This window comes from Leiobunum rupestre, chromosome 10 (assembly GCF_980474605.1).
Source record: "Leiobunum rupestre chromosome 10, qqLeiRupe1.1.hap1, whole genome shotgun sequence".
In the NCBI taxonomy this organism is placed as follows: domain Eukaryota; kingdom Metazoa; phylum Arthropoda; class Arachnida; order Opiliones; family Sclerosomatidae; genus Leiobunum; species Leiobunum rupestre.
In genome coordinates, this window is record NC_143393.1 from 20,322,783 (window position 1) to 20,338,799 (window position 16,017).

General features: G+C 33.8%; 3 protein-coding genes and 1 long non-coding RNA gene across 4 annotated transcripts; 2 read left to right on the forward strand and 2 right to left on the reverse strand.

Moving 5' to 3' along the window:
* Positions 1 to 1,023: 1,023 nt before the first annotated feature.
* Positions 1,024 to 5,026, forward strand: LOC149924993 (alanine--tRNA ligase, cytoplasmic-like). The gene is made up of 17 exons (XM_090161683.1): positions 1,024 to 1,254; positions 1,313 to 1,501; positions 1,568 to 1,713; positions 1,779 to 1,976; positions 2,040 to 2,184; positions 2,255 to 2,400; positions 2,465 to 2,612; positions 2,678 to 2,786; positions 2,851 to 2,975; positions 3,045 to 3,180; positions 3,239 to 3,399; positions 3,472 to 3,726; positions 3,796 to 4,019; positions 4,096 to 4,339; positions 4,404 to 4,526; positions 4,590 to 4,778; positions 4,850 to 5,026. The coding sequence occupies exons 1-17, from the start codon at positions 1,039 to 1,041 to the stop codon at positions 5,024 to 5,026; spliced, it is 2,931 nt and encodes a 976-aa protein (XP_090017809.1). The 5' UTR covers positions 1,024 to 1,038.
* Positions 5,027 to 5,137: 111 nt separating this feature from the next.
* LOC149924994 (uncharacterized) lies at positions 5,138 to 8,289 on the reverse strand. The gene is made up of 5 exons (XM_090160501.1): positions 7,691 to 8,289; positions 7,395 to 7,624; positions 7,146 to 7,320; positions 6,876 to 6,989; positions 5,138 to 5,589 (listed from the first exon to the last, which is right to left on the reverse strand). Exons 1-5 carry the CDS (start codon positions 7,773 to 7,775, stop codon positions 5,318 to 5,320), a joined length of 876 nt encoding a protein of 291 aa, XP_090016627.1. The 5' UTR covers positions 7,776 to 8,289; the 3' UTR covers positions 5,138 to 5,317.
* Positions 8,290 to 8,369: 80 nt separating this feature from the next.
* On the reverse strand, positions 8,370 to 13,604 carry LOC149924995 (transmembrane protease serine 7-like). Its single transcript, XM_090160499.1, has 5 exons — positions 13,587 to 13,604; positions 13,339 to 13,461; positions 11,339 to 11,562; positions 11,036 to 11,231; positions 8,370 to 9,514 (listed from the first exon to the last, which is right to left on the reverse strand). The coding sequence occupies exons 2-5, from the start codon at positions 13,424 to 13,426 to the stop codon at positions 9,015 to 9,017; spliced, it is 1,008 nt and encodes a 335-aa protein (XP_090016625.1). The 5' UTR covers positions 13,427 to 13,461; positions 13,587 to 13,604; the 3' UTR covers positions 8,370 to 9,014.
* Positions 9,238 to 9,746, forward strand: LOC149924996 (uncharacterized). The gene is made up of 2 exons (XR_016476935.1): positions 9,238 to 9,502; positions 9,560 to 9,746. It is a non-coding gene; the product is annotated as an uncharacterized LOC149924996 (long non-coding RNA).
* Positions 13,605 to 16,017: the final 2,413 nt, after the last annotated feature.

Consider the following 16,017-nt stretch of genomic DNA (forward strand, 5'->3'; position numbering starts at 1 on the left):
TTATCTTCGAACGGTTTGCTAATTGTTTTTATAGGTGGTTTCTTTTCGCTTGATCCGAGATTTTAGAGTAAGGTAAGAAGAGTAAGGCTATGACGTCATTTTACTCCGATTCTGTGGTTGCGAACATTGAGTTGGGAATATTAATCTAGAGGTCCAATCAAAACGTCGGATTTCAGTATTTCGCGAAACAAGTTTTTAAAAATAAGAATACTGTCGTCTGCTCCCATCGGCGTCCCAAATGACGAGAAAACGTTATCATTCTACCCGTGGCGCCGTCTATCTCTCAATGGTTCGTTCAAATAAGACGCGTTTTCAAACAAAAAGATTTTTTTTCTTCAAAATAATGGATGGCGCCACGGGTCATATGATAACGTTTGCTCGTCATTTTAGAGCAGACGGCACATTCGTATTTTTCAAAAACTTGTTTCGCGGGGAGCAGATTTGATTGGATCTCTAGATTAATATTCCCAACTCAATGGTTGCGAATAGATTGAGTCGAAGTAAAAACGTTTTTCCAAAATGGCTGCCTGTGGCCTTTTCAGCAGATAAATTCTGGCTAGCAGCGACAAAATACGATTTACTCTTTTACACCTCCTTTTCAGAAGGAATAAAAAGAGTACTCCTGAACAAGCGAACAGTTTGTGGAGCAGAGTAATTATCGTCCCCGGAACAGGCAAATAAAACATTTTAGGGTAAAAAGAGTGCACTTTTAGTCCGAGAACAGGCGAAAGAAACCACCTTATATTTACTTATTTCCCATACTTGTAAGTTAGGACGACTGAGTTGTTGTCTGCTACGGTTTCTGTCTCTTTTCTCATACAATTTTGTCCCCTGATTGGGGGAGCAGCTGCTGTGGCTGAGTAATAACTACTTCGCTCAAATATTTCGCATTTTCTACTTGAAATTATAACGAAATATTAACAATAATTACAAAAATAAGTACTTGTAAATAAAAAAAAAACAATTTTCGTAATTATTAATATTTTTTAGTCTTCAAAAACTTTTAATTGAATTATAAAAAAACAACCACTAGTGATAATGAACTATCGAATAATAAATAGAAAGTTAATAAGGCTAGTTGCTAGAAAAACGAGTATTAAGCTAGTACGGCACATGCACTTACCTGCTAAAGATGTCCGTAAATTATTTTTGGATTACTTTGTCAATGAACAAGGCCATACTCTTGTACCATCAAGCTCCGTGATACCTTTTAAAGATCCGTCATTGTTGTTTGTAAATTCTGGGATGAACCAGGTAATTTGTTTTTTAAATCTCTTTTAAATTCATAAAAATTTAAATTTTGTTTATGTAGTTTAAGTCCTTGTTTCTGGATCAAGTCCCTTCAGGAACTTGGCTTCATTCTTTGACATCGGCTGCTAATTCTCAAAAATGCATTAGAGTTGGTGGCAAACACAATGATCTTAGTGTAGTAGGTCAAGATGTGTATCACCACACATTCTTTGAAATGTTGGGCAATTGGTCTTTTGGAAAATATTTCAAAGTAAATTTTACTTCATCTTGTTTGTGAGTTAAAATTTATTGAAACCTGGTTTTTATGGTATTTTAGGAAGAAGCATGTTCAATGGCTTGGAAATTACTGACGGAAGTATACCAACTCCCTAAAGAGAAATTATATGTAACGTATTTTGGTGGTGATGAAAGCCAAAATTTAACACCCGATCTTGAATGCAGAGAAATTTGGAGACAATTAGGGTGGGTATTAACTTTAATTACTTGGAAAAAATTAACAATCTTTTTTATCTTTTTATCTTTTTTAGAATACCTGAAAATCACATATTATCATTTGGTATGAATGATAACTTTTGGGAGATGGGAAAATGCGGACCTTGTGGACCATGTTCTGAAATTCACTACAATCATTGTGATAAAAGTAAAATTCCCGGTCAATTGAGGGTCAATCGCGGAAGACCTGATATGACGGAAATATGGAATTTAGTATTTATTCAATATAATAGGTACCTTATTGCCGACTACAAAATATGAAATCTCAGTCTAATTATTAAATAACGCGTGTTTAGACTTGAAAATGGTGACCTGCAAAACCTGAAAACTAAACATGTTGACACGGGAATGGGTTTTGAACGTCTTACTGCCATTTTACAAGGCAAGGACTCTAACTATGACACTGATCTGTTTAAGCCTCTCTTCACTACTATTGAAAAAGTAAAAACTATATTCATGAACTTTTCATTACGCACTTAAGTCTTCAATTTCTCGTCTGATTATCCCATAGAAAGGCAAAGTAAAAAGATATCAAGGCTTAGTTGGAACTGAACAAGCAGCCAAAATAGATTCTTCATATAGACTCGTTGCGGATCACTCTAGAATGATTACTGTTGCATTAGCTGATGGTCTATTACCTGATGAATTTGGAGCTGGGTACAAAATTTTAAATATACCCTCACAAAACTGACGTCCAATGCGTTAATTCCTGTATATGTAGAAATAGTCTACGGAGAGTTATAAGAAAAGCTCTAATAACAAGCAAGCAATACTTAAACTGCTCACGTGGGCTGTTGGAAGACTTAGCCTTAGTGGTTGCGGATGAACTAGGAGAAACTTATCCCGAAATTATAACAAATCTTAATAAAGTAAGATGTTGTTTGTATTGTTTGCATTAAGTTTCCAACTAAATTATTGTTCATAATTAATTTAGGTAAAAAAGGTAATTAACGAGGAAGAAGATAAGTTTGTACAAATTGTTGACAAAGCAACTGCGGTCATGAACAAAATGATTGCAAATTCCACTAGTCATATATTTTCAGGTAATTAATATAATTTAAAATGTGTATATTCCTGTTAAATATTATTGTATTTTGAAATTGAAAGGTGAAAATGCTTGGGATTTATTCTTTGTTCATGGACTCAGTGAAGAATTAATTGAGTTGATGGTTTCTGAGAGGAACCTAAAAGTTGACTGGAAAACATTTCATAGTCTGCAAATGCAAGAAAAAGTATTTATTGGCTAAATTTTGACAAGTTTTACTCTTGTTTTGGTTCTTTTAAACCCTTACTATTGATAGGAAAAATCAAGGGTGATGAGTGATATTGATCAAATGAATTCGGTACGAACTGCCTTAGTTTCATTATTAAAAAATGAAAACTTACCACCTACCGATGATAGTGCAAAATATTCTTACAAATATGATCGCCAGTATGGTTAGTACATTTTGAATAAGATTATTTAGATTAGTTATTTCTCACGATAGCTTTGAAGTTTTTCAGCCAATGAAAAGCAAAGTTTTGGCGATAATCAAAGGAAATAAGCTAGTCGAGGAAATTGAAGTTGGAGATAAATTTTCTTTGGTTTTGGACAAAACAAATTTTTATAGCGAAGCTGGGGGCCAAGATGGTGATAATGGATATGTTATAGCCGATGTAAGTTTAAAAATAATCCTAACTTATACTTAAAGATACTTTAGAAGTTTAAATAAATATTTGGTAATTTAGAATATAAAGTGTTTTATTGGAGACACCCAAAAAATTTCCGATTATGTACTACACATTGGTATTGTTGAAAAAGGCATTCTTAAAGTCGGACAAGAACTAACTTTAAATTTAGACAAAAACAACAGAAAAGGCTGTATGCAGAATCACACTGCGACGCATTTGTTGAATAAAGTCATCAAAGAAACATTGCCCAACTCAATTCAGAAGTCTTCGAGCATTAATTCCTCTTATTTTAGGTTTGACTTTACTTGCCAGGTTCGACAAGATTTTTGTTATTTGAAGCTTTAATATTAAGATGTGGTCAAGTGTTGTATTTTATTTCAGGGTGGTTTAAACTATGAATTAATCACCACTTTGGAAAATTACATTAACAAGACTATAAATCTGGCCTTACCCGTTGAAAGGAGGGACTTACCGTATCAAGCAGCTTTGCGAGAAGACAACCTAATTACTCTTCCTGGAGAAATATACCCTGATGTAGTTAGTTTGATTACAGTTACTAATCCCGAAGAGGATCATTGGACTTCCAAGGAATTATGCTGTGGGACGTACGGAATTTTTTACATTTATTTTTAAAGCTTATTAAGTTATTATCATTTACTAAATTGTTAAAAAATATTACAGACACGTTTTTAATACAAGTCATTTGGAACAGTTTGTTATTGTTGGCCAAAAAGCACTTTCCCAAACAGTTCGGAGTATTCGCGCTATGACTGGATTTGATGCAAAATCTGCATTAGTTGAGAGTGAAAATTTGCATAATTTAACTTTAAAACTGAAAAGTAACGTGTCAAATTTAGGAACAACGGATGAGTCTAATTATATTTTATTTGAAAATAATTTGCGAGAAATTAGGAAAATTAGGACGGTTAGTGTTGAAATTTTTTGCTTATTTTAAAACTAATTTAACAACTTTTCTATTATTTTTTAAGATGTTGATAAACGTTACTGTGGCCTTAAGGAGTAAAATGCAAATTGAGGCCGAACTAGAGAAGCTGGAATTAAAAGTTAATAGTTTAGTTCGAAACTATCACAAAAATTCGTTTGTTTCACAAGTATAGCTTTTTTTTTAGAACCATTAATAGTCCTATTATTTTAAAAAAATATGGTTTTTTAAGGTTAAAGAGGAATGGACCAAAATAGAATCAAATCACAATAATTTGAATTATATTGTTTGCGTTTTAAAGACGCCAGGCAATGAAAAGTACATTTTGAAGCATTTATCTCAGTCAATCAATTCCAAACCCACTTTGGTATTATTTAAAATTGACGGCAGTAGATATGGGTGCGCCACTTGGGTTCCAAAAGTGAGTTTCTTTTTTAATTTTCTCATTTTAAATTTTTTTTTTAATTGTATACAAATGTTCATAAATCTTAGCCATACCAAGAAAAAATAACTGCAGAATCTTGGATTCAAAATCTTAGTTCTCATTTACTAAATCGCCGTACTATTAAATTAAAAACCCCGAAGCAACATTGTTACACCACGGGTGTTATTGAAAATAATGATATCTTTTTAAATATAGCCGCTGATTATGTGGAAAATAAATTATAGTTGTCTAAAAAAAATAAGTTTATTTTTGTGCGACTTTTTTAGCAATAAATAGGCCATCAGGTTTTGAGGGTTAGAACAGTTTATGGTTGTAAAGTAAAGAATACGGGTATGTATTGTAAAATTGTAGGACACTTTATTCAATTTGTCCATTCTCCAAAAGGACATTTGTAGAAATTTACACACATGATTGTTTATTATGCAATCATTCTTATAGTTTGTTCGCTACTTAAGTACTTTATTTACACTTGGAGACAGAAATCCGATTATGGTTCTACTCAATTAGATGCTAATCTACGCTTTGTCCTTTCCCGATAGTGGAAAGACGAAAGGGTGATCCGGCGGGTATTCTTGAGGTAGAGGAGAGTAATTGGGGTCCTGGACCGGAACAACCACCGTACTCTGTAATGGCGTCGGGCTATAGTTCGAGTACAACGTCGTGATACTGCCCTGGCGCGAATTTTGGGATAGGTGTCGTTTCCTCAGGCAATACCAAATTCCCAATATCACAAAACATACCAGAAACCCTCCTATCACAGCTCCAACCAAGGAACCAATGTTGGTTTCTGTTAACGGATAGAAATGAAAGCCTTTTTGTTATTCCATTTCTCTTTTATTATAAGTATAAACGAATTTCACATTTCGGCCACCAGGTCGTAACGCCTGTTAGATTAAGTTCCTACTCCCTTTACAGGGCTCCCAGAGTTCCTATAATTCCTATAAATATCTATAATTTCAATATGCTCCTATAATTTCCTATTTTCTTAAAATTGTTCCTATAAATTCCTATTTTTTCGAAATTTTCTAGTTTTTCTATAGCTATGTCCAGAAATTCCTATAATTTTAAAAATAATGTATTAGAAAACAGCCTTAACAGTTGGGAAAAATTTGTCTTCTAAATAGAGCTTAGGTCCGGTGTTCCCGAAAACATCAAAGGTGGGCTCCCAGAGTTCCTATGAATTCCTATAATTTAAATATACTCCTATAATTTCCTATAATTTAAATATACTCCTATAATTTCCTATAATTTAAATATACTCCTATAATTTCCTATAATTTAAATATACTCCTATAATTTCCTATAATTTAAATATACTCCTATAATTTCCTATAATTTAAATATACTCCTATAATTTCCTATAATTTAAATATACTCCTATAATTTCCTATAATTTAAATATACTCCTATAATTTCCTATAATTTAAATATACTCCTATAATTTCCTATTTTTTCAATATACTCCTATAATTTCCTATTTTTTCAAAATTGTTCGTATAAATTCCTATTTTTAGCTAAAATTCTCCTATAAATTCCCATTTTTAGCTAAAATGTTCCTATAAATTCCTATTTTTTGGCTAATAATGTTCCTATAAATTCCTATGTTTTCTATGAAATTTCCTATAATTCCTATAATATTTTTAAAAAAATCGCTGGGAGCCCTTCCTTTAAGAAACCGTAAAATTGGTTTGTTTTGACATTTGATGGAACACACACGAACGTCATAGATGCCCCCGTGTTAGAGCAATTATAGGAAAGTGGAAACTGATAAATCAAATAGCTTGTGTCAAAACACTTGAAATTACCGATAATGTGGGGCAATTAAGGAATGATTGTATGGAAACGAACCCTGAATTTACAGCCCCATAAGATCTAGTCATGTCTATTGCCTCCGTTTTTGATAAGACGTCTTCGTGATATTTGCCTTATCACTGAAATTACCGCTCCCTTAACTCTGCTGAGTGGGCCATAAAAATAGGTCTTTACCAATTAAGGCGAAACCCGAGACGCGATTTACCCAAGAGACACGCGTTAAATAGGTCCAGGGTGAAATTAGGAGTAATCCATACTTACTATTCCAACACAATTCGTCACTGTTGTCTTTACCACAGTTTATTTTTTGGTCACATATTAACCCTCCCCAAATATGTCTGCCGTTACTGCACGGGAAAGTGCCTTCCTCATACGCTTTGAAACATGAAAATATCAACGTCAAATTAGGATTATTTACGTAATTGAGATTTTTGGAGGCCATCTGAAATTCCTTAGCTCATCAGTTATAGCGATGAACGTAAAAAGGTTTTAATTTTTCAGTGGCCAATATTGAGGGTTGTCTGTAAATACCTCTCGAATACTGAGTTAATACGATTTCGAAGTTATGATCGTAAACACTGTCGTTTTGGCCATAGGCTTTCTTGCGAAAGAACTCTATAATCATCGGTTGTCCGTTATCGTAGGTAATCAGTTGACCACCTTCTTTAATGCATAACTCGTTGCTACTGTGTCCACGATAGCCGAGCTACGGATTTTGAACGGTAATAGAAGAATTAAACCACATGTCGAATGTTTTTTGGTAGGTGACCTTAGGTTTACCTTGACGTAGTCTTCGCACTTATGGAACTTATTCGTCCTTAAGTTGATCCTATTAACGTAAGCGATAACTCCGTGGTCGCGTTCGGGTTTTACTATGATTTGGCATTCTCGAGCGCTAGTTTGATATTGATTCGTATTAGTAGCTTTCAGTATCTTGGCTGACGACTCTTTGTCGTGCAGGTACAGATGCACCTTGTTGCTGTATTTGGTGCATAGCGAGTCCGCCGACTCTGTAACCATTATAAACGGCTAATTAATAAACCTACATCTACTTCTGACTCAAATCGTATAATTACCTGGAAAGTCTAAATAGTGACTGCATAGCGCGAATTCAACTGTTAGCACGGTCTTAAGAAATATGACTAACTGGAAGCGAATCATGTCTCGTTGGTGGACGCGTTAACTTAATTATTATCGACGCTCGCCTTAACCCAAACCTACTTAGCGAAGATTGTTTTATCTTCTTTGGCTACCTATTAGGCTCTTTGTTATCTTATACTAACACGCGAGAGCGCATTTTTGCCGCGACTCCTTAAAAATATTTTACTGATTGTTCATGGCGAAGACGATGTCACGGTGCGTTAGAGAAACTAGCCCTTTCTCATCAGAGCGCGTCATTTTCAAGACAACTGTCTTAAGTACGGCTCCTATCTGCGCTGATAATTTTAGATAAATGTCTATGGAGACCGCGAGATACCCTCTACCATCTCCTAGTCATCCTTGTTTTAAATGCAAATGGCATAAAACGCGTCCTAAAGGTTGCTTCCTTATACGCGTATAAGGTATAGCCCACCGATTATTGTTACTATTTATTGATAGACAGCGTTCGTCGGTTGGAGCTGGTTAAATCCGACCCGAAGTTGATAATCTCCCTGGTACGTCCGCGATTACAACCTCGCGACGCGGGAACCTCGAGTCTATGTAGGTTATGGTTATTGTATAAGCTATTATTTACGACTACAGAAGGGACAGGTATGATTTGAAAATAATTTATTTGTACCGTACACGCGACGCGTTTTAGATTGACTTACGTATAAATAGCTCTCTGATTAGTATGTACATATATTAATTTTTCATTTTCATTTACATTGTCTTTTGTTTATTTTTAAGCGTTGTTGCCGCGATTTTATTATTAGTGAGACAATTACGAAAACTTATCTGAGGCGAAAGAGGTACCGTAAATAGCGTGGCACTTAACAACGTCGACGGATTTAAAATCGGTGTATTCTTCCGTAGAACCAGAATTACATGTATTTCTGGTAGAACTTATTCACTATCGAAACGCGTAAACAAAATCTGTAGTATAAGGTGTTTTTTAATCTCTAATAAAAGTGGTGACACCGGGAAACAACATGAACCGCTTAGGCTCTTTCTCCCTCCAAACTGTCGAGTTCCTCAGGTAGATCTTTTTTTACACGAGGAGGTTTTCGCGCACGTCTACACGGCCCGCGCCTGATGTAGGTTACTTCAGTTGCCAAAATTATTTGGGACGGGTAGATAGCGTAGAAGTGAAGAGAGAGAAGAAACGACGTTTTTCGTATACAAGGTTTTATATAGAGATTGGGGGAATGAAATGGGAATTTGATCCACGTAATTGTCTTCGGTTATAAATGTCTTTGGCTATTTGCGTAAAGTCGCCTCTTCGTAGGACGGCGGTGGCACGGTGGCTTCGGAAACGGCACCGTATCCCACCTGGTAGGGTTGAAAGACCCGGCTGTTGTCGTAATTCGGATTGTACGGTTGGTTATCGGCCGGAAGGTTAACGACTTGAGGCGAGTTCGGTCTTGGCGTCGAACACGACTGACTGGACGATAGTTGTCGTTCGAAGCCGGACACCGTCGCTATGCGGCTCATTTCGTTGGGTCGCCCTGGAAGTTTTCTTTTGCGACATTTGTAGATGATGACAGCCCCCAGTAGAATGGATAACACGATGCCAGCGAAGATAATTATTATGAGGTAGAATAGGGATATTCCTTGGGCTTCTTCTCCATTCCTGAGTTCACCGTTTTTGCACTTAATTTCGTCCGACTGGTCCCCACAGTTATTCAAGCCATCGCAGAGATAGGTGGACGGCACGCATTGGTAGTTATTGCATCGGAAACGGCCAGGTGGATAGCAATCTATAATCGAAATTCCGTTAATTAAACTCAACTTTTCTTTTTCAGGATCTTTTTATGGGGAGGTCGGCGCACTGGCGTATCTTAGCCGTATAACGAAGTGCTACCCGTTCGTCACAATATCCCTGTGTCTCGTCGCGCCATCTAACAACCGCTAGTAGGACCAATATTATTTTTAGAGCGTAAATTGTGGTAGATTAAATTAAAACTATTAAATCGTGAACATTTTATTATATGATATGATATTATTTATTTTATTTTATTATATGATATTATATTATATATTTTATTTTATTATATTATATTATATTATATTATATTATATATTTTATTATATATTATATTATATTATATATTTTATTATATATTATATTATATTATATATTTTATTTTGTTATATAATATTATATTATATAATATAATATATACTTTATAATGGATAAATAATATAATATCATATACCCTCTACCATCTCCTAGTCATCCTTGTTTTAATGGTGGTATTATAGTATATTATTTATCCTATATATTATATTATATATCATATATCATATATATTATATTAAATATCATATACAGGTTGCTTCAAAAGGTTATGCATAAATTTTAAGGAGTTGTAGGGGGTGAGTTGAGAAATATGCCTGTTTTTTTTTTTCATTTTCCTACGATGAGTGAAAAGAGCGCCAGAGAGCTTCAAAGTGTGGCCTACTAGCCCCTGGAAGTAGGCTGCAAGAAGCGCAAAACCAAGCAGCGAATCCAGTAAATGTTTTCCTCCCTGATATAAAAGGGATTTGTATTTCAAAGGGAAAATAAATAATAATTCATTGATGCAGCAGGGACTTTAAATACTGTTTAAATTTACTTTTTTACGCTGGTGACCTCGATTTGTTTACAAAGCCCTTTTTTACCTATCACACGAACCCTGTATATTATATTACATTACATTGCATTATATGTGGTGGGAGTGGTTAGCGCTTTCGCCTCGCAGCAAGAGGAGCTGGGTTCGATCCCAACTTGTAGCACTGGGTGAAAACTCGGAGCTACTCCTTCTGCGTTGAGTTTGCAAGTTCTCTCCCCACTGGTTAAAGGAAATTTCCCCCGAGTTCTTCGGTCTCCCCTTCCATAAAAAAACTTGTTAGGGTTAACGGTATTAGTTAATGTAGGGAGCTGTTGGCTCGCGTGGCATGAAGGGCTTGCCACCACCCTCCTACGCATTGTAACCCGGCCACCTGTTTAAAGTCGCAAGATGACTTGGGCCTAAGGTGGTGCCTAGCTGATTAATACTATTTATTATTATTATTATTATATAACTTCTGTTTAACTATTAGGATATTATTCCAATTAATGAAGAATATAAAATTATTAAATTGATAGAATAAAATAATGGGTTTTATATAATATCTTTGGCTACCAGTATAGATGGCATAGTGATAGGTTTTGCCGGCCTGATATTGACGAATGAATTGCAAAAAATAACTGGGAGTGTGTTGGCTTCTCTATGTTTATGTAGTCATTTAGAATGTACCTTGTTCCTTTCTTAAAGCCGTAACTACGATCTCAAAATTTCGTGGATTCCCCGGTTGCTCCCCTGACCTTTTCACTGTCTTAAACGTTATCTTCAACCTGTGACCGTTACTTTCCGGAGTGTAAAAAGCGCTCGCCAACTCTTCTTTGTTTCCGCACATTTCTTCGTCGTCAGAATGGTGCTCTAAGCCCTCAATCTATCAAAATATTATACTTAGTCTTAGTTGAATGTTTCTGAAGCTCATTTAACGGGCCACAGAATCATTTGAAGATTCGACCAATCAAATTCAAAATCGCGTTGTACCTCGAGGTAGTCTTTACATTCTCCACCTTCTTTGGGTATGTTGAAGGACACTACGCTAACGACCAGTTGATAATTTTTGGGGGCCTTTACATAGCAAGTAGCCGTCATTTTAACTGGTCGGTAGGATTGATGCGATGAGGCTTTGATGACCACGGCTCTCGTTCCCGGTGTCAGTTCTATGGTATTCTTGAACTCGGAAGTCGATATGTATTCGTCCATGTAATCTGAAAACGTCAGGATATACATTATATTAATACGAGTGATAATAACGTAATACTAAACGAAAGCGATTCGTCACAGTATTTGAGTTATTCAAACTCCCTACTGACCAGTTAGAATTATATATCCCTTTATTGGTAAAATTGCTACCAAGTTAAATAGCGATAAATACGAGCCAAAATGCATTTAGGTGTCGCATGCATTACCATCCAAAATAGTCATCTTTATTTTTACAAAGTAAACGTTTTTTTTAACTGTTTGGATTGTTTCATGAAGTCTTGTTGTGCTCAGACCATACACGTTCTTAATACGCGTTTTCTAGCTGGGGTTTAACGGGCCTTATATGTTTTGACTGCTACTCACGAAAGACTAGCATACGAAAGGAGGTTTATTTAGCATCGTTATATGGCAGTTCCTAAGACTAGTAACATTTCCATGATTGTCGTCAGTTTGAATTAATATGACTATAGTCAGGAATCCATACCTCTACTTGGAATGCTTATCGCGGCAGATTTTCGTCTCGATGCGGCTGACGGTTTTTTTGACGTCACAATGTTAACTTGACAAACAACTACGTGAGAGGGGAGCGCGCGCAGAGGGGATTTTTTATCCCGTAGGCGGGGCCAAAGTCGTCATAGTGATCTTACCATACGCGATACGGCCGGATAAGCATTCCAGTAAGAGGTATGGATTCCTGCTATTGTAGATATTGGGTAATATTAAGACGTGTCATACTTAGAATGGCAAAAGCCGCAAAACACACGAAAAGGTAAAAAAGTCCATAATAAAAAGGGGGTGAAATAGCAAACCCTAAACAAATTTTGATATAATCTTAACGTTGGATTTCAACCGAAGCCCGAGCGTAAAAGAGGTCTGCTGTATAGCGACCACCATGCAATACTTTGTGAAAAACTTCACTATTAATTGCAATAGACTGCTCACATATAGTGCACCCTGGATGTAAGCTGATATCAGCAGATATCAGAGTTCCTAACACAGTACTGATGAGCCCCAAAAGGGTGAAACTGGTCTACTGTGGGAATCTCTGGCTTAATTTTTAACTTTTGATATAAACTTTTTTAAATGGAAATATTTTGCTTTAAGTGCTCAAAAATATTTTCGGTTGCCATGGCGAATTGAAAGGGTAGTGCAACGTCTCCTTTTGGGAAATTTCATGTCTCATATATATGTCTACATATTACGCCCGACTTTGAACAAAATCGCCAATAAACACCTCGGGTACTTTCCTTGTTAGTGGACTTTAACCTAAATTATATATCCCATTTAAAATATATTGTTAAAAATAACTATAAATTAAGTTATTGACAAATTTACAAACGAGCCAATCAACGTGAGGGGGTACCGCCTTTTGCGTCGAAATGTAGCGTAAGCATCTTGTTTGGATTTCGACGCTAGCGACATCTGTTGAAAAAAGAGCTACTTCACGTCGAGCCGACACTTGCTTTAACCTTCATTGTGTAGGCGGTAAATTCTGAGTTGTTATTCAGCGCATGCATGCTTTCGCGGTTAGCTTGGAAATTCGCGCTCATTGAAAACGACTTCGAACCTGCCAAGGCCTAGATGGATACAACTAAAAGTCTAAAACCATTCCCTTTTTATATTGAAATTATATTTTCAGCTTTTGGAAGTTTTGGTATTTAAGCAGAAATTATATATGCACATAAGCTAGACAACAATGGATTGAAAATCCTGTTGTTAAAAATTTAATAGCGTTTTAATAGTTGGAATTGCAAATCTTATAATAAAAATATGCAACTTACATTGCGCTCTGTATCCTCCCAAATCAGAAAGTGCCGATCCAAACAGTAGGATCAAAATAAGACGAAAGTAAACGAATTCTACCTCCATTTTTGTATTTATTGCTTAAAATGTCCGTTACCTTTCTACCAAAATAAATTTTATAATTGAACTAACGCTGCTATCGAAAACTGACGAACGTCAATCTGGGATTGCTGTATCTCTGTAGCTAAAGATAAGATTATAAAATACGCGTACCAAAAAAATGTACCTGTGATTGTGTACTCGAGTTAGGCAATCATTACTAAGTCAGCGACTGAAATTGAACCTTTTTCAAATTTATTTTTATCTTAAACTGCTGAAATTTCCTTTACACTATTTCATAACTATAAGTAATAAAAGCCATATGATTTTTCAAAGCGTGTTGATACGCATTTTTGGCCATTGAGAAACAAGTTTTCTAGTGACGTGAGATTAGTGGGCGTAGACGCATAGGTGACTTTAAACGAGTCTTTCCTCAAGCTTTTGAAACTGGATAAAAATGACGTCAAAATACAGCAGGTAGGAAATAATCCCCCTTCTCCTGATACCTCGACTTTCTCCGAAATGTTTCAAGGTCGTAATTACGCAAAGCTTGAAAAGTTGAAATCGAAACAAACTTTTTCGTGCACTCGCTGTTATTTCCTGACATTCTTTCTCCATAAGACTGTTTTAGTCAAATGTTCCTAACCATTCTCGATGGTCAGTTTCGGTGGTAATTTGGGCCAAAATTTTAATCGGGTATGACGTTATCCTTTTGTCCAAGCCAGCGATAAATATATTTGTCAATTTTTTTAAATAAATTTATAGATATGATAATTGTTACTAAGAAATATGCGATATAGATATATTCAGGAATTTATTTATTTCTACTTTCGGGAGAAGGGCATTAGATTAATGGCAGTAATACGTCACACGACGTCACCCATGCTTTTTCCTATTCATACAAAATTCGCGCCCACAATGGCGGCCATGGGAAAGCTACGAAGTGCTACTACTGTATGTTGAGATGTAGTACGGGTAAAAGAGGCCCAGAAAGGGGCTCTCCGGCGGCCAAATTCGTCCCAACTTGCAATGTGGCCTAATAATTCCATTTTGGTATCTACTTTGAAGATCTGATGACTGCGATGATGGTTTTCAGCGCTGAGTCGAATGAGACCAACCACAGGTCAGTCGGATGAACCGGGTTATGACCGAATTTGTACTGAATTACGTGGTTTTTTTCTCTAATATGCAAATGAAATCCCAAAATTTTAAATTAACACATCGGGTCGAGTTGGGTATCGTTTGGGTATCGTTTCTGTAGTATAATAATATATATAATCATAAGCTTATCAAATACATTTATGTATATTTAAATATATTTATTTATATTTAAATACATTTATTTATATTGAAATACATTTATTTATATTGAAATGAAATGAAATGTTTTATTTAGTGTGCAAATCAACAGTACCGAAGTACCTACCGGGAGATGCACAGGCAGTGCCAATCAATGTAGCAATCATAAAAACAAAGGGTTACAGGAGTGAGATAAGTAATGGTTACAATATTTAAAAATCAGGGTGTATAGTATACAGATATAAATACAGATATAAGAGATCAGATTTTGTATACACAGGAGGCAATATTCATTTTAGTTGGTGGATTTCATGGTATTTGCATGAGAAAATGTCAATTTGCTCACTAAACTTATTGTATGTTTTCTGAATCCTTAGCAATGGTTTGTCTGGTGTTGAAGGTAGGTACGTGGAAATTAATAAAAGGCGTTAATTCGAATAGATTCAGTTTAAATAAAATCTTTGTTTTTAGAAAAATTAATTGAAATACATTTTATATTTAAATTAATTTATTTATATTTAAATTAATTTATTTATATTTAAATTAATTTATTTATATTTAAATTAATTTATTTATATTTAAATTAATTTATTTATATTTAAATTAATTTATTTATATTTAAATCAATTTATTTATATTTAAATTAATTTATTTATATTTAAATTAATTTATTTATATTTAAATTAATTTATTTATATTTAAATTAATTTATTTATATTTAAATTAATTTATTTATATTTAAATTAATTTATTTATATTTAAATTAATGTATTTATATTTAAATTAATTTATTTATATTTAAATTAATTTATTTATATTTAAATTAATTTATTTATATTTAAATTAATTTATTTATATTTAAATTAATTTATTTATATTTAAATTAATTTATTTATATTTAAATTAATTTATTTATATTTAAATTAATTTATTTATATTTAAATTAATTTATTTATATTTAAATTAATTTATTTATATTTAAATTAATTCATTTAAATTGCAACACATTTATTTATATTGAAATACATTTATTTATATTGAAATACATTTATTTATATTTAAATATTTTATTTATATTTAAATACATTTATTTATATTTAAATACATTTATTTATATTTAAATACATTTATTTATATTTAAATACATTTATTTATATTTAAATACATTTATTTATATTTAAATACATTTATTTATATTTAAATACATTTATTTATATTTAAATACATTTATTTATATTTAAATACATTTATTTATATTTAAATACATTTATTTATATTTAAATATATTTATATATATTCAAATACATTTAATTTAATTA

Coding starts and splice junctions, on each gene's coding strand:
- LOC149924993 (XM_090161683.1), top strand. CDS start 1,039: ATGAACTATCGAATAATAAATAGAAAGTTAATAAGGCTAGTTGCTAGA. Junction 2,976..3,044: donor GTCTGCAAATGCAAGAAAAA/GTATTTATTGGC, acceptor TACTATTGATAG/GAAAAATCAAGGGTGATGAG. Junction 3,400..3,471: donor ATGGATATGTTATAGCCGAT/GTAAGTTTAAAA, acceptor TTGGTAATTTAG/AATATAAAGTGTTTTATTGG.
- LOC149924994 (XM_090160501.1), bottom strand. CDS start 7,775: ATGATTCGCTTCCAGTTAGTCATATTTCTTAAGACCGTGCTAACAGTT. Junction 7,625..7,690: donor TCACTATTTAGACTTTCCAG/GTAATTATACGA, acceptor TAATGGTTACAG/AGTCGGCGGACTCGCTATGC. Junction 6,990..7,145: donor ATTAACTCAGTATTCGAGAG/GTATTTACAGAC, acceptor CATGTTTCAAAG/CGTATGAGGAAGGCACTTTC.
- LOC149924995 (XM_090160499.1), bottom strand. CDS start 13,426: ATGGAGGTAGAATTCGTTTACTTTCGTCTTATTTTGATCCTACTGTTT. Junction 11,232..11,338: donor AATGTAAAGACTACCTCGAG/GTACAACGCGAT, acceptor ATATTTTGATAG/ATTGAGGGCTTAGAGCACCA. Junction 9,515..11,035: donor GGCTTTAAGAAAGGAACAAG/GTACATTCTAAA, acceptor TTTCGATTATAG/ATTGCTATCCACCTGGCCGT.